We start from the raw sequence: 25,794 nt of genomic DNA, 5'->3' as shown, positions 1-25,794 counted from the left end.
GGACTCGATGATCTTAGGGGTCTTTTCTAGCCTTAATGATAATGATTCTAAAACAGCATCTGAGATACCAGTATTCTCAGTAGGAAATTGTAGATCACACAAGCACTTTTGAAAAATGATGAACTATTCAGTGTGCCTGCTTCATTACATTCAGGCATGGGACCTGGCTGACAAAATCTAATTAATCAGAAAACATCATCTAGCAAAAACTTGCAACATCCTTACCTCCCATTCCTCCCCTTCTTCAGGCTTTAGTTGCAACTCATATTCAAGGGTAAGCCATCCAGATCTGACATCAGCCAGCGGGGGTGGAGACCATGTCAACACCAGATAAGGTTTTCTATTTATTGGCTTTTTTAATTCCAGAGTTACATTCACAGGAGGATCTGGCTGTACTGTTAAAATAAAAGAACTGACAATGAGAGTCTAAATGATTTTTTCCTTGCATCACCACATAAAATGGTGTGAGTGGTAAGTTGCCACCTCCATTGTATCTAGTAATTTAGAACTGGTACTGGAATACAGGGACCAAGAGTTTCCTGATAAAGTAAGCATGGATTTATGAGTTTGAAGAAGAAACTGAAGAGCAGTAAATATGTTGAGTTCATGTTGAGATTTGCCTTAATCATTTATCACCAGAATAATTTTTTCTTACATCCCTACAGCTATGTTTCAAAGTTAACATCTTTAACGCTGTGCTATGAAAGTTGTGTTTTACCATAATCTTATCAAAGTTGGCATATATATTTAGGAATGCTGAAAGCACAGATGTAGCTGATGAAACTTGCCCCCTCCCCCCATTTTTTACATTCAGAAAACACAACAGCATAATCCCTACATGCATACGGAAGGATATTTAAAAATAAAACAAACCAGTAATATTAAAGCCCTGTCTGTATCTCAAAAATAAACCAAAATGGAATGCAGGTTTCTGCTACAGTCAGTCTTGCAGCTTCCTCAGTTCAGGGGTAGAGCTTCTGCATATCGTGCGTGTATTTTACCACTGTCTGATGCAAAGCTTCATCAGTAGTCAGGGCATGGAGGTAAAATGTAAAGCCTTTTCGCCAGCAGCCCTTTTCCAGTTGCCATACTCCTGGCAGCCAGATCCTTGGTAACAAAATAGTTATCGGTGATAATGTTCCCTTCCCTTAGGAAAAAACCTAAATACTTGTTATTTCCACTTGTTGTGGAAAAAGTTTGAGAAAAGAGATTATCAATACACTGCTATAAAAAGCACTAATTCAGCTTCTCTTGGGTCTGGAAACTACTTTTAGGTAATAAAATTTAAGTATTATTAGTTAAAAGATCAATTTGATTTCAGTTGCTGGTAGAGTGGTAAAAGATTTTAACTGGATGATGTTTCTTAGGGCTTGACCGAAAGAAATATGGAAAACCAATAAATGGTTATCTGAATGCAGTTTTAAAGCTTTTAGCATTTTTAGGTTTCCTTTGAAAATAAAATGGTAAAGGGATGAATATTGATTTATTATTATGCCAGATAAAATCTCACTTGTTCTTACAATTTTTTAATTTGGATATAATACTATATATGAGAAGAGCTGGAATTAAAATTCTTGTTTCAAACCCCATAACTTTGAATTATTTGGTTTCATAGAAAATACTTTTTATCTCTTACCTATGTAAGTCACATCCACAAAATGAGGATCAGAGACATTACTTCCCATTTCATTAGTTGCCCTCACAGTAATATTGTATATGGTCCAGAAAGAGGTGTGCTTTTTATCGAAATAGCACGAATTGGGGCCCGCGGTTCTGTAATCTGGACATTCATAAACTTGTTCTTCTCTGAAATGAAAGAATCACAGTGATTAGGTTATTCATACTAAAACACCTGATTTTCATTACTAGTAGTTCAGCATTATTTAGGGCTGGATCAGATTTTTCATGCCTGGCAATGTGAAAAAAATCAGAAAACTGCTTTCAGACTAAAGAGTCATTGCACAATTCCAGAGACTGTAGTAAGAATTTCGCCCCCAAAATAAAGACTACAAAACCTGAAGAAGTTAGGCTGTTGTAGATGCAGCAGTGGGCTAGTAGAGCTTTACTTTTCTGAATGCCATTGTCCATTGCATAGCCCTTACAGGTTCCAGAGAGCCAGTAGGAGTGATTGCTGAATTCTTCTAATCCATCTATTAAAAACTGAGTATTTCCAATGTTCATTTCATACTTACATGAGTTCTGCATATTACATTAATATGCTTTCAGAATCTGTTTTTGTCTTTCATCACCTCTTCCTCAAAAAAATCTACCTTATACTTGTCCTCCAAATCCATTCCCAAGCTTCCCAAAGGGAGCAGGGATAAGGAGAGGAAGTTGAGTATGTAGTACCTGTTTCCAGGCTCCTCTGAGATGCACAGTAATGAAAGAGAAAGTTGTGGATGTGGACCTCACACTCTGCCCTGGCTGGTTGGACCAGTATCTGTCTTTTTCCGCTAAGACCTGGCTCTCAGCTGACAAGTACAGCGTTTAGTATCTAGCTAGGTCAGTGTAAGGCTGAGCAGTGCTGAGTGAATCAAAAATAGTTCACAGAACCCAAACAAAATATTGACTACTCCTTTAAAATGAATGTTTAGCACTTGATCTAAGTTCCAGGACCAAGATTACTGCAGAAGCCAGGAAGCATTCATGGCCTATGAATACTTGTGCAAAATAAGCATTATCAGAAGATGAAAATTTTAATATCTTGTCGTTTTGGAAAGCTTTATTTCTGGGGCTGCTTGGTCAAAGAGCTACAGGACTGTGCATTTGTATTGCATACTACTATGCAGTTGCTGCACCATGGCAACTTTCAAGGCAGTCTATCTTTCAAGGCAGAATAATTCACAGAAATTTGAAAAAGGGACATTATAAAGGGACCCTATTTCAATCTTAAATATGTTGCTGCTAGTGCTATTCCAGGATATGTCACTTGGACAAAACCATGTGCTATGGAAAATGACATCTCCTAAATGCAAGACCAATCAGGATTGATTTTCCAGGTCCTTCTTTCAGTAACACATTGAGTAATTATTCAGAGCTTATTACCCTTCTTTGCTGTAAAGCAAAGTGTAGTTAGTAGGATGTCCTCCATCTGAACCAGGTTTCCACCAACAGGTAAATGTTTCCTTTTCTGGAGAACGGCATTTTATTATTGTAGGCTTTTCAGGAGGTGAATCTCCTGTAAGAGATAAAGAAATGAACTAATTAGTAAGTTTAATGCATTAGGTCAACCCTGAATTAATAAAACAATGTCAAGCAGAGCACAGGAAAATACTTTTTTTTCTACAAGGAAAGAAGTAGTTTTGTTTCATATTAATATAGGAAAGAAAGGACGGTTAGGGCAGCAGCCTGCTACTTTGACCTGGATTCAAAACCCTTTCCCACTGCTGCTATGCTGAGGAACTATGTTTTAGTTCCCTGGCTGTGGCTCTTCTCTGCCCCCAAATCTGATAAGGGCTGGTCAAATACTGTCATAGCAGGCTCCATAAAATGATTTAAAATACACTCTGCTATCCAATCTATTTCCTACAAAAACCATTTTTTCTTCAAAAAATCTGTTTTAAGATGCTTTTGTTTGTTTAAAAAATCTGCTGTCATTTGTTTGGCTTTTACAGAAAAAAAATGAAGAAAGTAACTGTTTGCCCATTTGTTTATGTCCTTGCCAGTAATTCTCTTCTGAAGTACCTACGCTGAGCTGACTCCAAAGATACAAAGAAGCAGCTCTCATATTTCCTTGTAAAGTGACGTTATGCTCAGTACTCAGGCTACTTGCGTGCTTGCTGCCAAGCAATAATTTATAATTATTTGGATTCCTGATGATGTTTTTATAGACTCAAGCAAAGCACTTAGAGTAAGGCAGAGGAAAATGCTTAAATTTTGAATAGGATGATGCTGGTCAAAACCTTGATGTGATTGAAACTTTTGCAGTTATGTATTTGTGGCAAAATATGGTCCTATTACATCAATAATATATATTTTCTACTATTTAGTGTAGGACATTGATTTTCCAAATTTCTAATTGCCTAAGGCAGGTCTGAAAATGGGACATTTAAAAAATATTTTTCTATTAACAGTGCTTCAGCAATCTCCATGTCAAATAATGAATAACACAATTAGCGACAGAAGAAGAAGATTTGAGACAACCTGGCTAAAGTGTCTGACAACAAGATACGATGTCATGCATATTTAATGTGTCCACTCAAACCCAACAGAACACAGGTAATTACTTCCATGTGATAGTAGCTGCAAGTGTTATGCACGATTAGACAAAGCAGTGCTTTCAGTCCAGTTACTGACGAACAAATGAATGATTCTTACAGAAGTACCATTACCTGATATCTACAGCTACAGATGAAATCAACATGATTTTTAAATAGAGGGACAGGAACAATAAATTATTTAGGCACACCTGTATCAGAAGTGACTTCTTAGTAAATCCCAGCCTGTTTGTCATAGCCAGTTTCAGCAGAGTATCCTGAGTGGATCAACAGGACTACATACGCAATTACACACAAAGTACGGTAAGATGTAGTAAGCTGTTCCTCCAGCACTATGAAGTATCTATGTGAGGAACTGGTTTTTCAGGGCTGCCATTTAGGCACCTTTCACAACACTGAACCGGCTAGAATTTAAAAACAATTAACAGAACAGCAATCATCCACTTACCATTGGGGATCTGAATGCATCTTTTGGAGCTCCACTCACTCCATTCTCCAAGGTCTAACATGCAACGGACCTGAACAACATACTTCACCCCAGCTTGTAACCTAATCACTTTGTACTGTGTCTTCACTCCAACAGATATTATCTGGAAAAGAAAATGGACTGGAAAAATAATAAAGAATTGGAACATTTTAACAAATAAACTGTAAAGGAGTAGGCTTGTGTCACTGACTTCTGAAAGGCAAGGGTTTCAGTCGGGTATTTTGTAAGATATGAATTACAAAGAAGCAAAGGTAGTGACTTAACAGAAAAACTCACTTCAGTGACACTGAGATTCTGATACTCGAGAACATATTTAATTATAGACTTCCTATAAGTTAGTACTGCATCAGATCCACAACGCAAGGAACACTATAGGTAGTCCAACTCACAGATGAACCTTCTGTATAAAGCTCCTTAGTGGCTATTTTAGTGCTTATTATTAAGTGCCTTCCTCAGGCCCTTTGAATCTCTCTTCAGAAGTCTTTCAAGACACATAGCTTCCTCCATCATTAAGGCATCAACAATTTAGGTAGCATTGAGGCATCTGACTATGACTTCAAGAATGATATTTTGTCCTGGTATCTCAGCTGTGTGAGTACTGTGGCCCACTCCTAGCAAAATGGCAACAGCTGGGACTGTCAATGGAAATAGTGTGTGTGAGTAGGACACCCCAAGCTTTTTAAAAGGGGATTGCCCCCAACTGATCATGTTGAAGAGGAGGAGGATGATGACTCTCAGCCAATTAAATAGTAATTAGGGAGTAACGGAGAGACTTGTGAAAGCAAAAGGGTCAGCTTGAAAAGCAGTATTAAAGAAGCATGAAAATGTGTGTTAGTGAGGGGAGACTGGAAACTTCAGCAGTAGCTGAAGTTTAGTTTGATGCTATCAGAAGCTGCTCTGCTAGCATCATGACCTCTGCCTGGGACAGACAGAGCAGCCTCCCTCTCTGATGCTGTGAGTAGCTGCACTCCAGACAGCGTGGGCTGCAGCAGGAGGAACCCACACCTGGGTGTATGTGTATGACCATGTGGGTGCTTTCTCACTGATGTGCGTCTTAGTCCCTGTAAGAAGGGACGTGGGTTCACATTAAGTTAAAGCATCCATGGCCCCTGCAGAAGTGGGTGTAAACAGGGGAGTTTGTACTCCCAGGAGGTTGGGGGGTGCTTGTAACCTGCCCTTCCTGGGAGAGCGGAATTTCTGTATATAGCATATTTCTGGGACTAGTTATAGAAGTGTGTTTATAAATTTGTAGGTGTCTATTAACATTTTTAAGTGCCCAGTATTGTGATTTATCTGTTGTATTGCTGTTACTGACCTTGACTGCATAGTTAATTGGTTGCTTGTTAATTACATGTTAATGAATCAATAAACTGCTTTGAACCTGATTTAGTTTAAACTAGATGAACTGAGCAGTCTCTTACTGTGACACTTGGGAACAGACACATTGACGAAAATTAAAATTAAATATTATATCAGTGGACTAAATGGTTTTTTTAGTATATGACATTAGGATAATTATACAAATACCTTGAATTTCACCATCTCTACAAACCACTACAGTATTTTTCTTTCTTTAATCGGATTTGGTTACATTAATTTTTCTATCCTTACAGAAACTAAAATTTTTATAATACCAGTTAAATTTAGATAAGAGAACTCACTGAAAAGAGCATTTATACAATAAATATATTTTTCCATTACCTCCCACTCTTCCTTTTCCTCAGGTTTTACTCGTAGCTCGTAGTGATACACATGTGAATCAGAGCTGACATCAGCTAATGGAGGTGGAGACCATTTTGCCCAAAGGTACATTATGCTAGCAGATGTTTTTGTTTCTAGAGAGAGGTTCACAGGAGCATCTGGCTGAACTGTACAAATCAAAAGTTTGCTGTTAACGATTTAATTTTCTCTCAGAAAAGACACCTCCTGTACAATTTTGTATTTCATCACATTAATTTCAGATCATTCAGCACTTCTGTAAGGGAATAGTACAATAGCCTTTTTTTCCTTTATCCCTAATAATGTTAACTGGCTACTGATTTACCACAGTATCAGCAAATCTTAGACTTTACTCTGAATTTGTCAGCCTAAGGAAATACAAATCATAATTTCATTAGGCCACTCTTGCAAAATTAAAATGTCAGACATTTCATAGCTAAAAAGACTAAATACATTTATCATTACAATGTGTAGATAATGTGTATCCAGAAAGCAGAATGGAGTTAGGAATATGAAATATTACAAAAAGCCTGCAGAGTGCTTAGGCATTTATTTTTACCCTCCCAAGACTGCAATGCCAGCAGGCAGAAAGATGTTTACATTTGGAAAATTTAGGTAGTTTAACCTAATTTGAAAGTTTTATAATCTGCAGTGCTAGGAACCTACAAAACTACTATTGAGTCTAATTGAAATACTGGAGATAACTAGAAACTGGAGCCTATTTTTCAGTCAAAGTTAAAATGACAATAAAATATGTAGTTACTTTATTTATAAGTAAAATGCAGTTTTCACATAAATTAAAGCCGCATATTTTAGATCGTCTGTAGATACACACTCCTCCATAGCAAGTTTCCCATCATGAGGAAGGAAATCTTTCACCACTACTTGTTCTGGGATTAAAAACCACATACATCTCCAACTAGTTTTTTTTCCATTTCATTCTTCTCGTTTTACCTATGGAGGTCACATCCACATACTGAGGATCTGAGCTGTTACTTCCAATCTCATTCGTTGCCATTACAGTGATATTATATGTTGTCCAGGGATTAGTGTGGTTTTTATCGAAGTAGCAGGAATTGGGACCTGACGTTCGGTAGTCTGGACATTCATAGTTTTTTTCTTCACTGAAATAAAATGATTTAAAAAGTTAAAAGTTTAGGAAATGAAGCAAAGCAGATAATATTCTAGTGACGGCCTAGGTTCAGCAAGGAAATGGAAATGTTTAACTTAAACCTGTATATATTCCCACCTCTGGGAAACATTTTGGTGAGTGTCAAATGCTATTACCAAATAGCATAAATGCTTCATTGCTATTTTTACTGCAGTTGCTCAAGATGAACGCTTTTACCCCCTTTTTTATACATAGGAATATGTCGACAAAAGAATGGAAAAAGAAATATCCAGAGACAGCACAAGGCAAGTTTTAAAAATGTTTAAAAGCAAGTTAAAAGGCAAATTAAACACATTCACTTTGACTAAAGATGAAAATTTGCTAAATATCTTCTTTACATATTTCCCCTGGAAAGTAACTTGATAGGCCCTATGGCAGAGGAGTGTTTTATTGATTATTTTGTTTTCAGCAAGATGTTAATTTATCTGCTTTTTAACATGATCGTCATCACAACTGTCTCAATAAAAAATATTTGATTAATTCATGATCTCTTACCTATGACTTTTATACAAGTCTTCGGCTTTTTTAGGAAAGGAATTGTTTTGTACTCAATTACAGCTGAACTGGGTGATGTACTCAGAGCCTATCCGAGGTGTGAAGAACTGCACAAACCCAAAGCACCAGCTGAGATGGTTCAAGGATGCATTTTAGTCCCACTATTACGCTCTATGCACCGCTAATAACAAGGTCTCTTAGTTTCTAGGCAGTTTTGTCCCGGTTCACAAAGAAAAGATGGGAGTAAGGGGACTGTACCTGAGAGACAATGAGCTAAGAAAGGCAACCATGGCCCAGATCTGGAGTGCTTGGCAGTGCCTGGTGTTCAGCAGATTTAATGAAAAGGAGAAGCACTCCTATCCATCCCTAAGCAGGACTGTTCTGGGATGTGATAGGTATGACTTAAAATGTTCATTAAAATTTCTGTTTTGATCGAGATTGAAATATTTGGACTTCCATAAAATAAAAGCTCTCAGATCATTGTTGAGTGTGGTAACTTCATTAAAGGGTGCATCTTTCCTGATCAATTAATACCAAATGATTTGGAGTTTATTTAATTGAAGAAGGGAAGTCTGAGGCTTTACCTTATCTATTCTGAACCTCACTGGATCTATTCAAAGAAATTTATTCTCTGAGCCTCCCTGCTTACTTGGCCCTGTTCTGAGACCACTTGTTTTCAGGAAGAAAGGGCAGTTATACAAAGAAGCACAGGTTAAGCAAAGTTGCTAAACATATACACATTTTATTCTTAAACAGGATGAGGGAATCATAGACTTTTCCAAAACAATACCCACATCTGATTTTACTCCATTTTGGGAACCATGAGGTTGGCTACAAACCCAGAAGGGGAAGCAAAGACTCTCTGTAGATTTTCTTCAGGTGGGGGTTTGCTGTGCACGGTAACAGAAAAGCTCCTCAGCAGGGCCCCGGCAGCACCGCCAGCCCTCACTGCCCCCCCCCAGCCTCCCCTGGGCCTCCCCACGCCCTCCCTGAGGCCCAGGTCCCCATTTCAGCCCAGCGCAGCAGGCCTGGTCTCCAGCTCCCCACAGCCCCACGGGCCCTGCCGAGCCAGCCCCAACCCGCAGGCTGACATCCTGGCCCAGCCTGGCCTCAGCCTGTCCCTGTCCCCAAGGAGGTGCCCGATGCCCAGGGCTGGGTTGCCCCCAGCCTGCCCTGCTCCCTGGCCGGGGCGGAGGGACGGGCCCTGGCTGGAGGCCCTGCGCCGGGGAGCCCCCACAGCCCTGTAGTGCCTTGATGCTCCCCTCCTCAGAGCAGCATCTGAAAGCTGTGTGCCTCCTGATAAGATGGACAAACTACACCTTTCCCAGCATGTCTTTAGACCAGTGGGATTTTCGGTCAGATGAGTTTCAGTAGGGACAGACTGAAGGTTTAGGACTGGTAGTATTCATGTTTTCTTCAACAAGGGAAAGCTATTCATTTCATGTAGCCCTTGTTGGCTACCTGAAGTTTAACATGGATTCACAAAAACACCTTTATAAATTAATGCTATCATTCCCTGACTCTGTGATAATCATCACTTGATCACTTACAGAATACATATGCACCGCTTGTTACCTGTCCTTGCTGTAGAACAGGGTGTAATTGGTAGGAAGTCCTCCATCTGAGCCAGGCTTCCACCAACAAGAAAAGGTTTCCTTTTCTAGAGAACGACATCTTATTATCTTAGGTTTTCCAGGGTATGATTGACCTAGGGAAGTGCAGAAATCCAGCTAGTTATATTAGAGTTGGACAGTGTTTTTTGTTGTTATTGTTGAATGATAAATTCAGCACGGAATGCTTTTTTGAGCACAATAAAATTATATGAAACTATGGACTGAATTTGGCAAATAAATCTGCCTGGAAAAAGGGTCAAAACTTTCGGAAAAGTAAATATATTTTACCTCAAACTTCTAAAAGAGCTACTAAAATTATTTTACTTCTCTTTTTCAAATGAAAATTTCATTTTTACCTACACTTAAATGTGTACAGTTATCTCCAAATTAAATTAAAAAGCTTGGAAGTAAATGTATGACCTTTTTTTTTTTACTAAAATAGCCAAAACTTTTATCTTCAGGTCATCTTAAAATTAAATTTCATCTTCAACTTTGCAACAGAACCAAAATTCCACTACTTGCACATATTTGGGGTAAATTAAAGGTAAGACAAGTAATAAAAAAAAGGAATCAATGGGCTGGATGGAGTATTTTGTGTTTTGGCAACCTGAATGTATTCATTAATTATTTGAATATTCCCTAATAATCCCCGTACATTTAAGAATATTTCCTGTTAAGACTAATTCCCCAACATTGGACACTTTTAAGATTCAGCTGGACAGGGTGCTGGGCCATCTTGTCTAGATTGTGCTTTTGCCAAGAAAGGTTGGACCAGATAATCCTTGAGGTCCCTTCCAACCTGGTATTCTATGATTCTATGATACTTGTCATTAACTTCTACCAAGAACATAGACCATAAATTTACATACATTTTGACATGAAAAGCATGTGGCTTTTCAACCTAAGCTTACCTTTATTTCATTAAAGTTCCATACCGTTATCTCTAATAGTGTTACTATTCATATGATGCTAATTCCCAGGAAGGTGACAAGCATGGAGTGAGTGTAGGGATGGAGTGAGTGCCTTTCATCATCACCACCACATAATCATTAAATTAATACTACAAAAAGAAAAGAGGACTCAAGCCATTTTCAAAATCTCCATTTAAAACTTTAGAAGAAAGTAATTTAAATATGTATAAATATGTGTAGGCTCCAGTGGTGGTCAGGATAGATTGGGTAAAGCCTCAGACTTTTCTAAAGAAGGGGTTTTAAGGAAAAACAAGTGTTTCAGGAAGTGTTGTACTTACCAGTCAGATCCACTGCAGTCAGAGCAAGTAGCAAAATAATTTGAACTAGTGATGTCAATTTCTGCTTCATGATGTCTGCTTCTCCTCAGGAGGAAATATCAGATCAAGGACTCACTGAAAAACAGGCCATCATGCAATAGTCAATGCTTAACATGTAATATGTATCACTTGGCTTGATCAAAGTCCTTTTTGAATTGCAGCTAATTGATTCTTTTTATTTCTCAGAAAGGTGTGGCAACACCTGCAGTTCCACTTCAGAAGTAGAAAACCTGAGTCACAGAGTAGTAAGTACATCTTCCTGAAGGTCTTTGAATGGTTAGCAGTGCTAGGATTACAATTCCATAGCATTAACAAGTCTTGCATATTTATTTGGCATCTGTCCCGGTTTTGGCTAGGATAGAGTTAATTTTTTGCCTAATAACTGGTATAGTACGGTGTTTTGGATTTAGGATGAGAATAATGTTGATAACACACTGATGTTTTAGTTGTTCCTGAGCAATGCGTACACTAAGTCAAGGATTTTTCAGCTTCTCACACTGCCCTGCCAGTGAAGGCTGAAGGTGCACAAGGAGATGGGAGGGGAAACAGCCAGGACAGCTGACCCAAACTGGCCAAAGAGATATTCCATACCATATGATGTCATGCTGAACAAAAAAAACTGGGGGGAGTTGGCTGGGACGGTGCAGCTGCAGCTCGGGAACTGGCTGGGTATTGGTCAGTGGGTGGTGAGCAATTGCATTGTACATCACTTTTGTATATATTCTTTTATCATTATTATTATTATTTTCTTCCTTTTCTGTCGTATTAATTTGTCTTTATCTCAACCCACGAGTTTTACCTTTTTTACGATTCTCTCCCCCCTCCCACCATCGGGGAGTGAGCAAGCGGCTGTGTGGTGCTTAGTTACTGGCTGGGGTTAAACCACAACAGCATCTTGGGATACTGGGTGCTTTTCTTAAAGCTCCAACTTTTAGACTCATTAAGTTACCTAAGAAATCAGCCTTTCACTAACAAAAAATACATTTTCATCCCTGTTGATACAAAGAAGAGCTCAACATATTTGAACCCTGAAAGTCCTGAAAACAGAAGGCAAATACAAAAAATCCGAAATTTATTTAGAAATTTATGATTTTTGAGCCAATGTCATGACTTATGAATATTGGGACTGTCAGTGTTGAATTCAAGATCACCTGAGCTGAAGAATGCTACTCTTTCTGTGCGTTCAACTCATTGTTTTTACTGTGTTTGATTTTGCAGTAAACTGGAAATGCCAAGATCAGAGAAAAAAAAAAACAAGGAAAAAGTAGCGTAGTTACAGTTAATTTATCAGGTGAAAGTGCAAGATGGGATGCAATTAACCCTCTTTCTTCAACCTGTAAAGGCCAAAGGCAGTGTTGCAGAACTCGGCTGAAATAGAGGCGCAAGTGGGAAGCCACCGGCTGTGAAGATGCAGTCGCTGCAGTGGGCTGACACCACTAGATGTCCTCATAATTCAGGTTACAGCTCAGGGTGATCAGGAGTCGCTGTTGCTGCTAAATCTGTTTGCTTTAGCCTGAAGAAAAGACAGAATAACTGCATGCAAAACTCCTCCCACCGATATGCTTCCTGCTTGGAGATGGTGACTGGAGTCGGCTATTAGATTCTCGGTAGCCAAGTTCACTCTTTGAAACTAAAGAAGAACAATGTACTATCTAAATAGGAAACTCCTTACCTCAGCTTTCCACTCCTACCAAGCACATCTGACAGGTATTTGTATGCTTGGAACCCATTCAGTGTAGCACAGCATGGGAACAAGCTGTCTCTTTGCTGAGGAAAAATTCTTTATGGTTTATCAGATGATTCAATTTTCATTACGCAATTCATTTTCTGTATCAAGAAACTATAATCTGTCAGCATATATTTCTCAAGCGCAAAGGCAAATGAAGTATCAGTTAATTTAACTGAGTCTAAAACATGTTTACTGTGGACAATGTGGTGAAGAACAACAGTTGGCTACATTTCCATATACCACTTCTGAATATCCAGGCACGTTTCACACATGTAACTGAGCTACAGGCTGCAGAATCACATCTGGGTTAGTTTTAAACTCACTTACAGCAATCTGTGCATATACAGTCAGTGGAGAGCAAACCATTTAAATATAAATTCCAGTTTTGTGTAAGCACATGCAAATTTTATGACTGTAAACAAACGGCAGGCACAAACATTAGTGTTTAATTTCAGAAATGAGCTGAAAACTTGATGTTATATAATGTGGAGCAGAGACCATTGAGCTCATGCAAGAACAAGGCACATTCTTCTCAAGTGAAGGTGAAAGAATGAATTATAAACAGTAACTATTTCATGTACATATGATACCAATTACAATATTTTATTATTTCTAAAAATAGGTGGAACATTTGCAAAATACAGCACTTTCAAACTGAGACTCATGCTGTGCTTCCTTATGGGGCACTGCTATCATGATTTTTTTTTTTTTACTTTACAGATGTATCTTTTCTGTGTGAAGAATTGACAGATAAGAGAAACTGATTACAGTGAGTAAAAGAATTAAATTTGTCAATACGACAAAAGAGAGAGGCATCATCAAGAAAGAGCTGTATTAGAGCACTCTGCAAGGAAAATGAGATCATTTTGGAAACTGAAGACCTAAAGAACCAAATTAATAGAAATATGATGAAATTAATGCATTTAAAAACAAGTACTTTTCCTTGGGAGCATTGTTTTTTTAAAAATGAGATGATCGTGAACCACTTCTGTAATGTGGCTGTGAAAAAGAACAGGAGAGATACAGGGGAGGAATATGGACCTATTAGTGCCACAGACTAAACTCTATGTACAATTCTGGTCACCTATACTTGGGAAAAAAAAATCAGGTTAACCTGTTTAGAACAGATTTAGAACAGAGCTGCGAAGATGAGCAGGGGACACACAGACTGTCTCATGATGGCAATTTAAAGAATTGGCTTTTTACTCCATGCGAGGATGCTTGTCTTCTATAAACATAGCAGGAGATTAGCATCAAAAGGGGGAAAATAAGAACGTATAAACTCTAGCAAATATTGGAACAAGAATAGATGGCCATAACTAGCTCCAAAAATTAGTGAAAGATGTTACCATCACAGCAGTGAGTTTCTAGAATAGTCTTCCAAACGCAAAAATGCCATTTAGTTTTCCCAGGTAGTCTGATCTATTATGAAATATATATGATATGGTTGTTTGTGATAGCTGAGGACTGGACTTTGTGACCCAATATATGCTTTCCAGGCCAGTGTTTCAATTCAAGTTAAATACCTTGAATTATTAACAGTTAGAAAACTGTGCAGAAGTATGAGATGGCTGGATGTCCTATTTTACATTCAGGATTTAATGCTTTCAAAGTATTTTCTATTAAAGAATTATCAGAACCTCTGTTTATTTGAAGATCATGCTTAAAAGCATCTTAGAAAAGCTTCATTCTGATATTTGTATTGCTTTCTGAAGGAATGTAAGCAGTAGCAGAGCAGTGGCCAGGAGGCTGCAGGCACATTAACCATATTCCATTTGTCCCAGTGCTTATGTTTCCATGGTTGCCTGGTATTTGGTATTTGTGGTTCAAATGTTGTTTATAAGGCTTCTGGAGAGATGTCTTGTTTTTTAAAAATACTTACTTTAATAGAAAAAATAATGCCCACTTTGTCATAACTATATCAAAAGTGTGTCTCCCCTATCTATGACTGGAAAATGTTTTCATAGAAGGGTAACTAGCATTAATGAAGATGCTATGAGGGAATGCCTCACTTTTAGGACTAAATGCATTCTTTTATAAGGGACACGGTGGACATTGCTTTGCCAGAAATGTCATGCAAATCCGAGGGTTGAGTAACTTACAATTAAAAGATCATATGCCTACTTTTTGAAAGTTTTGATTTAATTCCAACAAAGTTCTTATATTCTGACATTATAGTTGAATTTCTCCCTTTTAACACAGCTGTTAAATAGTATTCAACAGCTGCACATTGCACCCAGAAAACAGTGCGCCTTGTCGGAAATAGAAATGATTACTGGGGTTTTAGAATGCACAGAAGTGCTAGATATTCCTGTAAAATAACCCTAATCTGCAATTAATAATATTATGAAATTGTAGGTTTGAAAACTGTGCTTACAATGCTACTAGATGAAGCTAGTTAAATACCAAATAAATCAGGTGTGGAGCAGGGTTGAGAGAAAAAGGTCCTTGTCCTAATTGAGTTCTAGTCCTTACATTCTTTTCTCTCTCTTTCTTGGCTATGCTGATGGATAAATTTCTTGAGAATGACAGAGAAGTCTTTACTCAGTTCTGCACCGATGGAAAAATTTTCTATCTGCAATGTTTTCAGGCTTGCAGGAAGGGGAACAACTGTATAGCACCCACTGGGAATGACATTATGTCCATCACAAGCTTTGCTTGTGCTGCTAAAGAAATCTAAAGCTGAAAGTACTTTACCAATCTGTGCACATTCCCACTAATTATGATGATGATCGCCTTCCAGGCCTGGGGGAAGGCAGTTTAAGGAGTCTCAAAACACCGCAGTTCATTACCATTTGAAAGGCTGAACTACAGCTGTATGAAACCAAGTACAAATAAAGAACAGAATAAAGCAAAAATGTGACAGTCTGTTAGACCATCCAGAATCCTGCTGGCCATACATTCAACTATACCGTGGACATTGCAACAGTCTGCCTTCCCATGCCGAGTTCTCAAATGCCACACTGATATATGTCCCTAGCCAAGTCTTGGGCATCGCTATCACTAGATGTGTTTCTGAATTACAGTGATGGCTGGGATTATACTGCAAATTAAAAGCTGTGGATGTGCAGTGCTCTGCTTTCCCTCTCTGAACGAGCTCTAACTGGAAGTATCCAAATTCTGAATCCCTCAGGCACCCAGTACAGGCTTTATGGAGATGTATAGGCTCCAGAGAAGATAGGGAGTTCAGGCATATCTCTGATCAGAATTTCTCGTGATTGATTCCAGGTGGCTACTTTTAGCACGTAGGTTTTGTGGAGTGCTTTGTGAGGATGCTTGGTTCCTGCTGTTGGCTATGTAAGGGAACCTATGCATCCAGTTTATTTCTTGGGACCAAACACTTCATATTTCTGTTGCATAAACTGGAAGGACCTACAAGTTCTTTTAAATTTCACCTGAAAAGCCTATATAAGGGTTTCTAATATATTTTTCCTAAATTTCTCTCTTAAACAAACCTTCTCCTAACAACCCTTTGTAGTCCTTCCTTTGATTAGCAGTCAACATGTGGTGATGAATGGAACAACTTCTCTCACCCATGGAGATGTGCTCCTGAGTCTGAAAGACTTAAGTCATTTTTGAAAAACAAAAATCATGAAACTCCAGATTCTTGAAAGTAGATACTTACTTCTCCATCAAAGTATTTATGCACTTAACTCCTATTGATTTTACAAAACTGAGCCTGAAACTCTTTTTAAAACTCTCAACAACTGAACTGACAAGAAAAGCCAAGACAACAAGAAGAAAGCACCCTTATCCCTACTTTATAGATGGGGAACCAAGACAGAGAACGATTAAGTACTTTGCTCAGACTCATACTAGAAATGTAACAAAAGCCAAAAACTGATCCTTTCCTACTAGTTTTTTTTTTTTTCTTTTCCAAATGCCATCTCTACTCTCTTTGTTTTCCCTATAAAACATGATTTAGCTAACAATAACAATCTTCCTCCACCAGTATCACAGCTCCTGAATATTCTATTTTCTTCCCTGGTGATCTGTACGTTTAGCCATAATTTCAGGGTTATTATTTTTACAGCAGGCTTTTACAGACAAGAAAAGCATAAGCTGTAAAGAGTAAAATTTTAGTGTTTGAAGTTAGAATTTACATTAGAACTTGAAAATTGCTCAAGAAATGTGATGGAAGTTCATCTCTACCAACTACCAAGCTCAACTCCACAGTCATTATCTGCTATAATAATTTTAAATACTATTTTTATATAGCATAATCATGAAATATGAAGTCCAGTTTCCTACCTAAAGGATTCATGTGTGCGAGGAAGATTTTTGTTCCTCTCATGAATGTCAGATCACTTGATAATCTGCAAGAGAAAAAAATTCCAGGATTAGTATATTGCTGGAAGTATCACTGCTTTATTCCTAAAACAAAAAGAGCAAAAAAAATCAGTCTTTGTATTAGCTGATTCAGACAAATACACTCAATAAAAAGTCAATACATTTAAATATTGAAAGCAATAGCGACTATGGTAAAATAAGTGTTACTGTACAGTCTTTCCTTTATCTGTTTCAATGAAAGCACAAAATTTTGAGGCAACTTAGGATGCAGTTTAGATTTACCAGTAGACTGTGCTAGGCTATGCAATTAAAGGCTAATCACCATCTACACAAAGGCTGGGACAGGATCAGATGAAAATTGATGGGGTCAGGGTAGGAACCCTAGCAGACTAATCAGTGAAAATGGGTGGAGGGAATTGGCTGTGCCTAAGACTGCCAAAGCACGGTCAGACCATGTCCCTTGTGTGGAACCCACCAGGAGGAGCCAACCAAACAAATCCCCTTCCCCATATGCCTCACAGACTGGAGGAGGTATAGCACTCGTTAGGGGATGCAGCTGGGAAAGAATTTGGCGAGGAAAGGAAGGGATCAAAGTGGACTGGGGAGAAACAAGCATGGGAAAATAAGGTGAAAAGGGGAATAAATGTATCAGTTAAGTGTAAACTGGTGGCTTGTCTGACTGAGATGTGTTCCTGATCATCGTAGTCTACCCTATACTCTCATTAATTCCTATTTCTAACTATCTTCTGTCTGGGTGTGCTCTGTTCTGAGTGGGTACATTTGGATGCTAGTGAACTTTCAGTTGGATTAGCCAGTGAGGAGTGGGATTGCAAACCTCTGGGCTCATACACAACTGCCCAGCAACTGGGGAGACCAGAGGGTCTGGGGCCAGCTACTGGGTCGACTGAGCGTCTAAGACCAGCTACTAAAGCGATCCATTTTTTTTGAGCAAATACACACATATATGTGTAAATGTATATGTAACGTCTTTGTTGATGTGTGTGGCCTATATGTGTGTTTATTGTGTCTGTGTGTCCACCCATCGGGAGCAGCTGCTCAGCTTCGCTACCGGCAGAACCTGAGAATATGGACCTACAGCAGCTTCACATCTATCGGGCTGCCTGATTCAGCTGCCTCTAACAAACTGAAATTAAATGTTTTACCAAAAAAAGCCACTATGTTTACCTAACTGTTCTTGTCATCCCATCTGAATACACTATACTGTGAAGAAATAATTTAGATGAGCTTCAATGGGCAACTTATTTGCCAGAGCAAGAAAAACTATTTATACATTAAATTACTAGCTCTGAAATGACTAACTTCATCATACTATTTCTTACAAAATCTTCTCTTTCTAAACAATTTGAAACAAAATAGAATATTTTTTACAACTAACATTAAGAATGGTCTGTATTGCCTGGAGACCAGGTGGGAAGCTGTATTACTCAGTTACGAGGGTATTCTTTTGTTTGGCTCCATTTCAGTAAAGCTGATGAGAACAATAAAAATACCATGAAATTATTTGGCAGCTAGACATCATGCCATTACAGAGGATCAGATTTAATTGAGGGCGATAAACAGTTTCTTTTTTCTGTGCATATATGAAATGGCATAGCTAACATACAACTGAATATGGCAGAAATAATGTTTGCAGTGAAGCAACTCAACCATGACATAAGGTGAAATGTAGTTTAAAGATGGAGCTTAGTAAATGCTTTTAGAGAGGACAGAAATCTAGTTGTCAGTGTGCATGCTGGGAACATAGTCTGACTCAAGACTGGCTAAACAGAAGAATTCTCCAAAAATACAATCTGCCTAGATCACTTCACAGAGACATTTCAAAAATTATGCAGTTGTTCCACATTTAAAAAGAAGTCTAGTTCTAAGAGAAAATGTATGGTTCTGATCACTAAGTGAAAATAAAGTTTCCTCTACTTTTTCTGATTTCTACTACTTGGTACTACATCAAAACATACAGTTCTATCCTACCAGCAAGTTTTATTCTGCTTTCATGACTACTTTCATCAGGAAGTGATATCATGAACAGGTGACGCATCCCTACATAACATGACTGACATAAAACGTGTTTTTTACCAAAGCTAACATAGTGCCATAAGCACTGGCTTGTTCATATCAGTGATTGGAAAGGACCATGATAGAATTGACCTTAACTCCTGCATTAACCAGGACAATGACTCTCACCCAAGTATTTCTACATCAAATAATCATTATTCAAATCATATTTATTATGATAGTCCTGAGAACAAAGATAGAATCCCATTGTGTTATGTACTGTACAAAGAAGAGTTCCTGCTCTTAAGAACTGAAAATATAGATAACTAATTAATAATACAGAATGGAACAAAAGAATATAACAAGCAGGTCAAAACTTGAGTATTTTTCATTTGAAACTGAAGATTATTTTCATCACAAAATATTTTCAAAATATCCCTGGATTCCAATAAACTGGAAGCTGCCTATGAAGAATCAGTTTTAGAAAATTCATTTCAGAATATAATTTCAGAATGTCACAAATTCTTTTTCAACCAAAGCCAATGCACGCAAATTTTAAAAATTCAAAAATGAACAAATATCACCAAATATCAACATAAAGCATTTTGTTTTGAAATTTTCCAGTAAAACAATTTCTGAAATCTAAGCAAATAATTGCAGTGTGGGTTTTTTTTTTTTTTTTCCCCCCCAATGAAAACATGTTGTGATGAAAAATTTCTGATAATCTTTAATTATACACAGAATTTCAATGAGCAATGCAATGGCACAAAATGTCTTGCTATTTTGACATTTCAGGGGGAAGATGCTGGTGTAGAGGTGGGGAAGTTTATTGCGGAGAGACTAAAATGACTAAAACCTTACAGAAAGCAAAGGAACAGGACTTTGAAAGTAGTAAAGGGACCACAGTTAACAGAGAAAAGTGTGAAAGGTTTATGGAGTGAATCTGAGGGAAGGAAACAATGAGGAAGGACACAGAAGGGGGAAGAACAAATAATCTGTTGGCACTGGGCAGTAAAGGTTCAGCTAAAGTTGTAATTTTGAATGTATTCCAACATGCCCTTTGAGTTTCAAAACTCCATCCACTGGATGCCATCCCCAAATAGCCTTTTCTTGGTGAACACAGGCAACAGGGTTGGGTGGAGGAGAAGCATCTTCTGGATCCTAGTGCCTGCAAGCACCAGTAGGGTAATGCTGAAGAAAGCTGTGCCCTTAGCTCTAGCACAGTTTCTTTGTTCCCTCTCACTGAGACAGTGCATTTTGGCTGAGTCTGTGTCTGGAGTCTCTCTCCAAAGCTTTATGACTGTGATAGGACTGTAACAGGAAGAACCTGGCTGCAGGGGAATAAATGCTCTTTTCAATTGCAAATATGCTCAGTAATTAACAGTATCAGTGGGAGCAGAGAAAACTATTGGACAAATAATTGTTTTCTGTTTCAGTGTTCTCTTTTTCAGGAGGTCCTCAGTATGAGGTCGTAAAAGGAGCTGTTTCTTTGTCTTTTTCTGAGTACATGTTGTACATTTACACTTGAATTGCTTAAGTGCTTAAAAGAACACAATTACCAAAAATTACTACTCCAATCAAACTGCTATAAACTCTCAATGGCCTATTAATTGTGAACATGAACATTTCTCAACATATTCCCTGAGCTTCAAACTTGTTGATAAAAGAGCTTTGTGGTTGCATGCTAAAGGCTACCACTAATGCCATATACAGATCAAGTGTCACACTGGTTAGCTAAAGGAATTAAACAATGTTATCCTGGTAATCTAAAACTGAGCGAAAAATCTTTTCTTACACTTATTTAAGAGAAACTGCTGACAATAAAGGGAATAAAACAATATTTAACCTTCAACCTTCACTTTCCTGAGCTTAAAATAATTAATCTTTTGGCACTTCTAACTAAAGCATTATACTCCCTTTAATACAGAAATATGTGGATATGCAGGGAAGTATCTTTTCCATGCCTAGCTCTAATCTTGGTGGCATTTTGTAGATCTCCTCTGGTACATAATTCTTGAGTAGACTAGTGTTTAACACATTTTAGAAACAGATTATTTTCTACAGGTGTTTACATAGGTGGCATTAATCTCTAATGTCGGTAAAAACCACACAGCTTCCTTATGGAGAAAGTCAAATGTTCAAACTACTCTGAACTTTCTATATGCCAAATCAGTAACAGTATCAATACTGATGTATCACAACCCTGTTAAGTTCCACATATATGCTCATCTTCCAGCAAAAATATCTGTGTTTATTTACAGTTTTGCAGTGGAAGAATACTGAAGTTCCTAAAAGCTGCAATATGTATTCTGAAGGAACTGAATTCACCCTTTGATCAGGAGTATGAATTTCCCTCCTAATTTCTTCACGATTAATATATAAACTGAATGAAGTATAGCACTGACCTGATCTACCCCCCATCTTCACCCCAGGCTGCTATTCCTTGGAGATTCTCAGTCATGGTGAATTGTGTTTTGGATTTTTCGTTTGTTTTGCAGCATAAGGAAATGACCCTGAGGTTGCAGACTGTGAGACTTTTATGTACTTGTTTACAGAATAAAGACTTACACTGCAATCTCTGGAGGTTAAAGGTAAATTTATTAATGTATTCATTCATTAACCCATTCATTCATTAACTCACTTGCTCTGTTCCTTAGAAACTGCAAGGACAGTATTGTGTCTCCTACTGATGAATGAGTTTCTAACAGGTAATATTTGCATCTCTGACACAGTAAATAAAACGTGTCAAGAAACTACTTGAAGAAATTCATTTTGCAAAGAGAGAGAAATCTTCATTGTGCAGCAAGGCAAACAAATGGCTTCACGAATAAAGATTAACTAAATAGGGGATATTAGGTTTCAGACTATGGGTAGTGTTTAGTTTTAACAAACTAAGGACATAAGAATGCCTCTCCCTTACCTCTGCTGTAACACCAAATATGTCCAATTAAATTTAACACGAATGTTTCAGTTCGCCCTACTCCTCTGTGGAGTTTGCACAGTTCTTGGTTAAATAATGAAGAAATAGCTACTAAACAGAATTTGGAGAAGAAAAGATTTCAAGGAATAAAAAATATATTCTCTACTAGAGCAAAAATCTATTTTAACATTTTTCTTCAGTACCTTCCTGTTATTTGGTGGTCAATTCAGAACTGGTTGCAAGTAAAACCATCTGATTTTCACCTAAAAGAAAACTCTGATGAAAATTCAAAAGTTTCAATAACTGCAGGTAGACGAAGATGACTTTTATGCCCAAGCATCTGAAATGTCAGATCTGCATGTTTTAATCAGACAAAAACTATCTCACAAAAATGTCAAAAAAAAGAAAATGTGAAGGTAATAAATGTGAAATATCAATGGCATTTCTTTTAGAAGTATTTGATATTTACAAGGAATCAAAGAAAAAGCATAAGCATCAGGAACCTTCATGCTTGCCCTCTGTATGGTGGACTTCATGGTAAATTGCAGCAAACTAGTAAATTTTATTAACAGCTGAAATAATTTTAAGCATGGTAATTTAGGTCACTAGAAATCAACTATCAGCCTCTATAATTAACATCAATGCCTTTTGTTTTATATCCCATTACAATCAACTTTAATTAGTAATTTTTTGTAGGCACCCAGTGATCCAATCATATTTCAAATGGTAAAAACATTCATTTTGTGTTTAATCCACAATATTTCTTCCACAATCCCTGAAATAAAAACCTTATGCTGACATTTATGAAATGGCAGGAGGAAAAAATGCCGTAACTGTGGGTTTTGCTTTAGGTAATAACCACACAGGCTTTTAAGTCCTTGCTTACATAAAGCCTGACCTTTTCACTTGATATGAAAGTAATTTTTATTGAAACTTGGATCCACACCTTCAGTCATTATTGTTACCTGCATCTTTTCAAGTTGCCTTTTCAGTGATGCCATTTATGGCCGTATGCCTGCATCTTCTTGGCTGCATGCCCTAGGTAGCAGCATATTTTATACAATTTAAATGGAAAAATCATTGAAGAATAACACAACCATGTTTTAAATTACTCTTTTAATTTAATCCTTGAGTTGCTCCACTGACAGTATGTTGAATATATGATTTGACACTGTTTAACAGATACTGGCACCAGACTTTCAAATCCAATTCAGATTGATTGTTTAACCGGGCATGGTAGAAACCTTAAGCCAGAACACTCAGCTCTCTGTCTCCCTTAAGGTCTTCTTCCACTTGCAATTTGTGCATCCTTCAGAGTGCATGAGAAAAGGATGGTTACACCTCTGACGAGGCTGCCAGTATAACAGTCTTGGGTGGCTGTCACCAGCACACAGAACAAAGCAGCTGTGAAGCAGCTCAAGCACACAGAAACTATTAGGGCTCTAAGAACCGGCCTCAGCAGTGGGTGAAAGAGGCACCTGTCCTTCCTCCTCTCTGGAATTTTGTCCCAGGTGCAGCTTAGAGAGTGTAGGGGACTCAGCTTGCAAAGTTGCTATCTGGATGAAGAACAGGTTTTGAGGGTTGCCTTGAGGTAGCCTTTCAAGACAGCACAAATAGCAATGGGACCTTAAGAAGGCAAGTTAGTTGCAGACAATATGGATGGGTAATTGAGGCATTTTGAAATCTTTAGATGTAAACATACATTTTAGAAATAAGTAGACCAAGTGAGTCATAAAAGTCCACTGGGTTATAAATACCATTTTTCTGCTTTTTTTCCCTCAGATTTCTTCAAACTGATTTTTACCTCACTTTTAGACCCCAAGCTGCATTTAAATATTTGCTGTCTTACTTTCCATTTACATAGCTACCTTCTGTGAAGTATGCTGACTGGTACAGAAATTACTAGCTGTTCAATAATACAGATCAATTCTTCTTCAGCAGTTAATTGCTGCTGAGTAACATATACTAAGGACACACTCAGTTCGCCACCTCTGCAATGTTCCTGAACTGCTTGAGATGCCTACTGCCAATGAAGCAGCATGCAGATGCAAACCTCATTTCTCTGTTCTGGACTATAGTGTGGGCTACTCAGGACAGGCATCCAGAATCACACAGACTGAGAGTGACAGGCATACAGATCTGAACACACAACCACTAACCTCATGTATGGATATGCTACTGCCCTTCGACGGGAGCTGTAAGTGCAGTCAGAATGCTGTGATATCCTATACAGACAAGAGGTAGGCAATGCCTCAGTTGTTGGAAGGTTAAATAAACACAGTAACATTTAGCCACTTCTCACAGCCTGTTTTGTCTTTGGTATGAAAGCAAAATCAAGAAGAAAGTTTTTTAACAGAGATTTCTGGTACATTCCTCCTCCAGTAGCGTAGAATAACACTGGTTCTGCAATGTTGATGCGCATTGCATTTCAAAATCTACTCCACTATTTCAGTTTCCAACTCTAATTTAATTGCTCAACTCTTTAACAGCTTAAACAAAATTCATTCTCTGAAAGGTGAAACTGGTACTTGACAATACTGATGTATGCACAGAAGCATCTGAAAGGAAAAGGTCAAGGGCTATTTTTTAGATCTCAAAAACTCTGATTTAAGCAAGAGTGCTTACTTTTTATACCTGTGTATGCTTAGAACAGTTTCACAATTATGTGTATACAACATATATATACAAACAGAAAATCACCAAGTCAACAAGTGCACAATAACAATCATGTTGCTATACAAAGTATGACTATTTATTCTTAGTTTATTTATTTATTAGCTTAAGCTTACTCCTTTTCATTTTAATACTCAATCCTGAATCACTTTGTCCTTCAAATAGCTTACAACATTCAAAAATGTAAACAAATGCTGTGATTCCTTTTACAGGATCACATTCTGAGCAGATACATTTATGAGACTAGATATATGTAAATATTTTCTTTGAGTATAGTATTAAAACTCTGTTAGATGTCAACGATGTATTCATGGGACAACTGCAAATAGCAGATGCAAGAAAAAAGCAGTCTTAAGATCCTTTATGCGGCAAAGGCAAGACTCTTCTACTGAGGAAAAGGCTATTAAGACCACTGGTGTTTCAGGAATCATTCGTTATCCTATTTTTCCATGTGATGGATTTTCATATCATTAATACTACATTTTCTTTACATGCTCCACATCTGATAATTTCACCTGTTAAAACTCACTCACTCTCATGAGAATTTCACAGGCCAGACAGATTTTTTTTTTTTTTTGTGTTACTACCAAGCATAATTTCTAGGAATGATATGTTCATACTTCATAAGGCTCAGGAATCAAGCACATGGCCTTAGTCCTTTACTATGCTGTCTGCATGAACCTCTTTACTCCTTTGAAAGTCCCATTGATCTGAACTTACTTTTCGAGATTTCTCAGTCTTCTCTGTGATGAACATAATGGGAGTTACACACTGCTTTATTTAGATTTTTCTTTAACCCTAAGTATCATAACATTTGAGGATTTTTTTTAATATAATACCTACAAAATATGAATTGCTACATGTAAAAGATATAATGTGGAGTAAAATATATAATAAGTGTAGTCTTAAAACAGTTGCATGCTAAATGGATGTGAATTATTGCAAAATTTTATGGAGTGATTCCTGATTTGACACAATTTTTGCTCAAATTCTTCAGGAAGTAAGCATTTTCCTGCAGGAATTGAAGGCTTCATTGCAGCTTCTCAAGGTCAGTGTTGCTATGGAATTAAATTCACTAGTATATACCCTGATATGAAATAAATTTTATTTCACTGAATTAATGCATTTTTGCCACTAAGTGAATTAAATACTGATAATCATAGAATCATAGAATCATAG

The 25,794-nt window shown here is 37.6% G+C and overlaps 1 protein-coding gene across 1 annotated transcript; it reads right to left on the bottom strand.

The window, feature by feature from the left end:
- Positions 1-225: 225 nt before the first annotated feature.
- LOC104072019 (prolactin receptor) lies at positions 226-17,038 on the bottom strand (the record flags this gene model as incomplete). The annotated part of the gene is made up of 9 exons (XM_009576808.1): positions 16,971-17,038; positions 10,952-11,065; positions 9,665-9,797; positions 7,378-7,547; positions 6,406-6,572; positions 4,666-4,807; positions 3,046-3,178; positions 1,637-1,806; positions 226-395 (listed from the first exon to the last, which is right to left on the bottom strand). Coding segments are annotated over exons 2-9 (1,155 nt in total), but the record flags the coding sequence as incomplete, so codon positions are not given.
- Between the last annotated feature and the right edge of the window lie 8,756 nt (positions 17,039-25,794).

The sequence above is a fragment of the Fulmarus glacialis genome, unplaced genomic scaffold (genome assembly GCF_000690835.1).
Source record: "Fulmarus glacialis isolate BGI_N327 unplaced genomic scaffold, ASM69083v1 scaffold37964, whole genome shotgun sequence".
NCBI lineage: Eukaryota > Metazoa > Chordata > Aves > Procellariiformes > Procellariidae > Fulmarus > Fulmarus glacialis.
The sequence above is the reverse complement of the archived record's forward strand: the minus strand, read 5'-3'. Positions and strand labels throughout refer to the sequence as shown.